At 53.5% G+C, this 7,585-nt stretch overlaps 1 protein-coding gene across 1 annotated transcript in view; it reads left to right on the top strand.

The window, feature by feature from the left end:
* Positions 1-1,526: 1,526 nt before the first annotated feature.
* The window catches only part of MYO1F (myosin IF), a gene marked incomplete at its 5' end in the record, with an annotated part of 30,656 nt that continues 24,597 nt past the window's right edge, over positions 1,527-7,585 (top strand). Inside the window, one exon of the mRNA XM_079703757.1 lies at positions 1,527-1,574. Within this exon, the coding sequence (XP_079559883.1) occupies positions 1,527-1,574 (48 nt within the window). The remainder of the gene's footprint in view (positions 1,575-7,585) is intronic.

Below are 7,585 nucleotides of genomic sequence, written 5' to 3'. Positions count from 1 at the left end.
GCTGAAGCAGCAGGAACAGGGCCATGCCCAAGCCGCCCCCTGGAGCCCCCTGAGCCTGCATCCCTGCCACGACCCCTTCAGACATACCCCAGGGACCCAGACACCAGCCCCCCACCATGGTAAGTCCTTTAGGGTGGGCCCTGAAGTGCAGGGGTGGCAGCACCAGCCAGGTAGAGGCACTTAGAGGCCACCATCAGAAAGTGGGATGATGAGAATGGGCACAGCAGACCCTTTGGGGTCCCTCTGTGCAGCTCAGATGCTGCCAGCATCCCTCACAGGGGACCAAACTCCCATCGGCTGGTGGACAGGATGCCAGAATGGGGATGGGGCACCAAAGGATGGAGCAGTAACTGGAGGACAGAAGGTGGTCCTAAGGGATCACACAGTGCCTGCAGGGACAGGGACAGATCCCTTTCCTGGGGCTTAGGGAACCCAGTTCCCAGCTGAGTTTGGTGCCTCACCTCCCTGTGTGGCCTTGGGCAAGTCACTTCCCCTCTGTGAGTCTCAGTTCTCACATATGTCATATTTGGAAGTTTGTCAAGCTGTGGAAGGTGTCTGGGAGATCTCTCCATTGGAACGTTGAGAGGGTTTGGGGTTCAGCCCCTCTGCGTCCACAGCTGGGAGGGGAAGCTGTGTCAGATGGGTCAAATGGGCGGTGGGTTGCAGTGATGGTGGCGTGACAGCATGCTGGTGTGGGCGACAGGGTGGTCTGGCTGTAGCAATCACAGAAGCAGGAGTTGGTGAGATGCAGCGTGTCCATACCACCACCGGTACCCTTCTCCGGGAGGGTGGCAGGAAAAAACACTGCAGCCAGAAGCATTGCCACCTGGGGAGACTGAGGTCTGATGATGACTGTGGCGACAGGTCTGGGGAGACTGTCATGGTCCTGGGTCTAGATGCAGTAGCATCATGTCACACACATGAAAAGGGAGGCTGGGCTGGCTATGTCACTTCCACTCCGTGCCTCTGCAAACCACTTCAGCTTTCATTTTTTGTCATTTTGTTAATGAGGGTGGGTGGCTGGGACAGTCACAGAGCTGGTGGTGAAAACTGTAGTGTTTCTGGCAGTTGCAGCAGGTGGCTGACCAAGGTGGAGGCAAGGATTGCCTTAGCCTGAGAGATAACGTCTTATTTCAGAAAGTCAGTGATAAATTGGGCATCACCAGCCAAGGACCCCTTTGATTAATTCACAAGCAAACCACCACCTAGAGCTCTGGGCTTGGGATGGAAACTCTTCCGAGACGGAGCCAAGCCAGGAAGACTCCTTGATCGAAAGAACGCAGGAAATGATTTGCTACTTGAGAGAAAACCAGCCCCTCTTAAGGAAGCCGTGTGAAATGCTTAGTCAATGATTTGCTTGGCCAACCGTGTCTGGGAAGGGAGAAACTCATGCAAGAGGACCACAGAGACAAAAAAAAAAAAAGGTGGAATCCATCCATGAGGCCAATACCTCTGTCTAGGGGTGCTGACATCTTCCTGGAGGTGTAATGGGTGCCAGGAAGAGTGTTGAAAGATTCAGTGAAACAATGTTCATAAAATGCTTTAAAGAGCACATAATATGTACTCAATACACAGTAACTGCCCCTGTGGGTGATGCTCATTCATGGTGGGGGTTCGCGGTGGTGGTGGATGGATGTGCCTCATTCTTGGATACTGTAGAGGAGTTGGGTTGTTGGTACCATTGGTTGTGATGGTGGTCATTGCTGTCAGTTGTCCCAAGTTGGTGGTGACCACGGTTCTTGTGGGTGGGTTGGTGATAGTAATGGTTGCTTTTGGTGCCAGCTAGTGTTGAATGTTGGTGGTTGGTGGTTGGTTGTTTTCAGCTGGAGGGTTGATCTGTGGAATGATGGCAGGTGGTCATCATTTGAAGTTAGGTGGTCACGATAATGTAGGTTTGCTGTTGGTTGTTCATTGTTGACTTTTGGTGATGGTCCTGGGACTAGTGGTGGTGCATCACTGGTTTTGGAAAGGGGTATGGTTGACGGCTGCTTCAATGGTAGTGGGTCATGTGTGGTTGTTGATGGCTAGTATTGTGATTGCGGTTGTTATTGTCAGTGGTGGTTGGTTATTATGGGTTGTTGGTGCTGGTGATAATAAGTGGTGATGGTGGTGAGTGACGATAGGGAAACAGGTGGTGGAATCCGTCAATGTTTTTCTGTCTGATGTTAGCTGGTGCTGCTGGCATTGAGATTATCAGCAGTTTCTGTTTGGCTTTGGCTGGGGGGCAGGTAAAGGCAGCAATTGGTTGTCCTCGGTTGATAATGGTGGTGACCTGAGGTTAATCGTGGTTGTTTTGAGAGTACAGATATAAAGCAGGGAGACCAGTGATGCGGCTGCTTGATCGAGGGGCGGCAGCCATGGGGATGGACGGAAAGGGCTGGGAGGTCAAGAGAGAGTTAGGAAGAAAGACTCTAGAAGGACACGGGTCCCCACATGTTGGAGAACGGCCTCTGTTTAGGCCAAAAGAAAACTGAGACACTCCTCCCAAGGGAGGGGGAGACCTGAGAGCCTTTAGAGATGACAATGTTGTTTGCATGGTATAAAGACACAGGGTGTAGCCCCAGAACCCCATTGAGTAGGACCAAGGTTCCAGGGGCACACCGCAGGGCCAGGGTGTGGCCAGGGGTGGAGGGCAGCGCCAGCAGCCACTGCCACAGCAGCTTCGCCTCTGCCCCTCCGCTGGCTGGCAGCCACAGTGCACAGGACCCCGGCGAGGAAGGAAGTGGCTGTTTCATTGTTCTCTCCAGTATGGGGCTCTGCTCATCACCACCCAGGAGCAGGGAGGCCAGAGCAGTTAGGGCAAATTGCAAAACCCTCATCGAGCCCTTCCTCCTGACCCTGTGCCCCGTGCCTGTGGGATCGGCCAGCTTAAGGCTGCTGCTGCTGCTGCTGGCGATGGCGGGAAGCTAGCATTTCCTCTTGACAAGCCTGGCCTTGTTGAATCTGCACAACTGCCCCGTGAGGTCCATGGCCCTCAATATTCCCATTTGCCTGATGAGAAAACAGAGACAGAGAGGTTAGGGGAGCTGCCATACAACCCAAAATAGCAGAGGATTTCAGTTCAGTGATCCCCAGGGTCACACTTTTAACAGCCACCTTGACCTACAACCTCCTCCTCCTCCTCCTCCTCCTGCCAGGTAAGAGGCCACCTGGGAGTGTGGGCTGACCCCTATACTCTCCAGGCTACCCACCCCTGCCTCATTTGGACCTGGACTCTCTATTCCAAAGAAACTAGGATCCTGGTGTCCCACACACACCCAAGGCCTTCCTGGCCCATGGCTCCTGCTGCCACCACTGATACGGTCTGGGACATTCATGTTGCAAAGCCCTGCCTCCTACAGGAAGCCTTCTCTGATTGCCTCAGCTCTCCTTAGCACTGTCTGATTGGGATCACTGTCTCCCCTGGGCAACTCGCTTCTGAACTACTCAAGGGCAGAGTCTAGGCCTGGTCCCCACCTACTTCCATGCACAGTAGGGGCTCAGGAAGTGTGTTCACTAGAGGGCTCCAATGCCCCAGCCCTACAGGAGCCATCACCTTGGCCCTCCCTCCTTTGGCACCAGGGAAGCTCCACCCCTCCATACACTCTGCCATGGGTTGAGGGGAGCCTCTCTGAAGAGCTGAAGTTAGAATCTACGTCCCCACTCCCATCCCAGCCACCTCTGACCCCTGACTATCTTTCACAAGAACCCCAGCCGGTTGAGTCATCCTTGGCTTGTGGTCAACTATGACCACAACCTCTTTGTGGTACCCTCACCCTCCAAGGAAGGAACAAACAGCTTCAACTTGACGGTTGGAGACTTGGGGGTCACAGAGAGATGGACACCCATGACACAGGGCAGGGGGCAGTCTCATCCCAGTGATACTTCATTCATTTATTCATTCAACGAGTCTACATCGACCAGCTCCCCTATCCTGTCAAGCCACTGATCACTTCTATTAAATGCTCTTGGGGCCACCAGCTGCCATTTCCTGAGGGACCCCAGTGCATCTTTTCTCAGCACTGGCTCATTTACTTCCCCTAGCAAACCCACAGAGGAGATTTATTATGGAATTCATTTTCCAGATGGAGCAACTGAGGCTTGGAGAAATTAAGTGGCCTCCCTGGGGTCAACAGAGCCAACTGTTAAGCCGGGCCTCACACCCAATCCATCCCTTGCCAAAATTGTCGACTCTCCTCCCTCACACTGTACCCTCTTGAGGAAAACCTCTCCCTCTGCCACAAACAACCCCGTGGTTTTTGTGATCACATAGAGCTAGGATGGATCTGGGGGTCCCGGGTGCCTGGGGCGGGACACAGAGGGAGAGATAGCAGGGGCTACTAGAGGCAGAGACCCACTCAGCCGGGTGGGGGAAGGAGGAAGGGACAGGAAGAGGAACCAAGTCCTCGGGGTCAGGAGGGCCAGCCAGACACAGCCAGCCTCGGGGCTTCTGACCTCAGAGAAAGGAAGTGGTCTTGAGTCTCAGCTGAGCCTGAGGGGTCCCAAGAGCATGGGGACCGGGGTGACCCCAAAGGGGAAACCGTGGACAGGACCAATCTCATCTTCTCCTTGTCCTCATCTGACCTGAAGCACCAACCCCGGCCACCCCCCAGCCCCGACATAGACCCGGCTTCCCTTCCTGCTGTGTGACCTTGCGGAGGACACCTAACCTCTCTGGGCCATAGTTTTCTCTTCCACAAAATGGACCTAATCAGAGTACTGACCTCGGCATGTACCCAGAGGATGCAGTGAGGTAATTCACTGAAAAAAGCTTAGACCAGAGTCTGGCACAGAATAAGTGCCAGTGGGGTGTGAACTGCTGTTATGTATTGTTGTCCTCGGTTACCATGGTTACCACACAAGCCCCACCCCTTGAGGTCTCCAGAGAGAGAATCCACTTCCAGTTCCCCCTACACACACCTACCCAACCTCCCCACACCGACTCAGGGAAAGAGCAACCCCACCCAGTCCGTGAATGACACCACTTCACCCCTGAATTTCGAATTTCATGGGTTCTTCTCACCAACACACTGGAGAGCCTCCCCATCTTGAATACAGGAAATACACTCCCCTGACCCCTCCTCTCCCCGAAGTCTCTTTCCCTCTTCCCCAAAAGCAGTCCTCTCTCCCTGACCTCTAGATCCAACTTCTGACCCTGATGTCAACAACGCTCTCCATGGGGTCTCTCTGAGTCTCCAGTGATCGTGGAAGTTCTTTAGCAGCTGGGGGTCCGGTCAACAGTTCCCTGCTTCTCCCAACCAGCCCCGGTCACCTCCAGGCCTCCCCAGGTCCTGGCTTCCTCCAACCTCAGCCTCTGCCCTAGGCACACTTGCCAACACCTCCGTGCTCCTGCTCTCACATCCTTGTCCTCCCGCCACCACGCCCTTCCCACTGCATCCTGGAGTTCTCAGAGCATCACATCCAGCACCCTCTTCTTATAACAAGCATCCTGGCAGGTCCCCTTGAAACGCTGAAATGGAATAGTGAAACACACAGACTTCCATCTTTCGAAAACATTTAATGTGGCCCCCTGCAAGGCGAAGAGAAAATTATTTAGAATAAAATGTGCAAGGAAAGATGCAAGTGCTCAGGCCAGTGGCCCAAGAACGTCCACTGGAGTGGCCAGGTGCTCTCATCTGGACACAGGTACGTCTCAGCGAGCGAGACAGCCCCCCCACCCCCCGCCACAAGCAGGACACATTAACCTCACTAGCAGCATGAGCTTCCAAACGCTGGACATTTCTTAGTGAAATCTGAACAAAACTAAAATCTCCCTTGCTACGCAATAGCCACTTTCCTGTAAAATACAGTGGGTATCAACCATGCAAAAAATACATAGGTTTTCTGTTTATACATAAAATAGGTTTGGGTTCTCAGTTCCAATTATTATAAACAGGTTTGTCACTTACATGAACTTCTGCTGGGGTGGGGTGGGGAGCTGAGGGCAGGACGATTATGTATTTGTAAAATAATGTAATTAGGTATATGTGCAAATTTAAGGGGACCTATGGCCCCCTTAAATGCCAGCCATGTCCCCAGCCACGTCCCCATCCCTGGAACAACCAAATATGCTCCCACGATTTTTTTTTCTTTGGCCGCGCCTTGCAGCATGCAGGATCTTAGTTCCCCAACCAGGGATTGAACCCCTGCCCCATGCAGTGGGAGCGCGGAGTCCTAACCACTGGACCACCAGGGAAGTCCCCCACAATTCTTAAAGTGCCCCCAGGAGTAGTACAGCCCAGCTATTGTGCATGACACCCAGAACGTGGATGGGGCTATGGTGAAGGATGGTTGGGGGCTGGGGGGTTCCGAGGGAGCACCTGACCTGTCCTGGAGTCAGGGAGGTCTTCTCGGAGGAGGCGTCACCTGAGCCAAGGCTTAAGGCATGGGCTGGCATTAGCCAGGCAGGAAGGGTGTTCTGGGCAGAGAGCTCAGCATGTGCAAAGGCTTAGAGGCAACACAGTGAGGAACTGAAAGAGTTCTTCCCAAAGTTCTAAGTTACTGGCACAAAGTAGGTGCTCAGGAATTCTTTGTAGAGTGGATGCATGGAGGTGGCGATGATGGGAAGCCATAGACAGAGAGATGAGATGGTATTTGTCATATGAAAACCTCACTCCTAATACTCAGGCTGGAAGCAGTCTCAGGGGTTTGAGCCCTGCCCACCCCCCTCCTCTGCATTCTCTTCCTGCTTCGGTCACACCTCTGCACATTTGCCCAGGCAGTTCACTCTGCCTGGTGAGCCCTTTCTCCCTGCTCTTGATCAAGACCTTTCTCAGGGGCTTCCCTGATGGCGCAGTGGTTGGGAGTCCGCCTGCCCATGCAGGGGACATGGGTTCGTGCCCCGGTCCGGGAAGATCCCACATGCCGCGGAGCGGCTGGGCCTGTGAGCCATGGCCGCTGAGCCTGCGCATTTCGGAGCCTGTGCTCCGCAACGGGAGAGGCCACAACAGCGAGAGGCCCGCGAACCGCAAAAAAAAAAAAAAAAAAAAAAAAAAAAAAAACAACCTTTCTCGGCTTTCACATCCCACCCCAAACACCACTTGGGTCGCAGCCACTCATGAGCGTGGATGCAAGAACCTGGCCTTTGCTGTCAGATGGACCCAGATTCGAATCCCACATCCTTGGAAACAGTTCAGCTGCATCCTTGGTCAAGGGTCAAATACTTCTCAAGTCCCAGTCTCCCTCCCAGCCTACACCACACTGAACTGCTGTGAGGATTGCCAGTAATACTGGTGACATCTGCCTCCAGCAACAGGCATGGTGTAGATGCTTGGTGAATGTTAATTCTGTCAAGTGTCCCTCTGCCCGGGGATCATCCTCCTACCCCACCTTGTTCCCCAAAGCAGTTAATCCCTCACATCAACCCTGGGAAGTGAGGCTGCTTCTCGCATTTTCCAGATGAGGCCACTGAGGCTCTGAGCACTGTTAGGTCACACAGCCAAGATTAGAACCCAGATCTACCCCACACCAAAGACTGGGCTCATTTAGTGTCTGTGGGTATTCTTCCACGAATGCCCCCAGTGTTGTCAGCATGTCCAGAATTTGAGCAAGCACCTCCCCTGCTCAGGAACTTTCTGTGGTTCCCCAGTGCCCCCAGGTGAGACTG

The sequence above is a fragment of the Hyperoodon ampullatus genome (genome assembly GCF_949752795.1).
Source record: "Hyperoodon ampullatus genome assembly, chromosome: 4".
NCBI lineage: Eukaryota > Metazoa > Chordata > Mammalia > Artiodactyla > Ziphiidae > Hyperoodon > Hyperoodon ampullatus.
The sequence above is the reverse complement of the archived record's forward strand: the minus strand, read 5'-3'. Positions and strand labels throughout refer to the sequence as shown.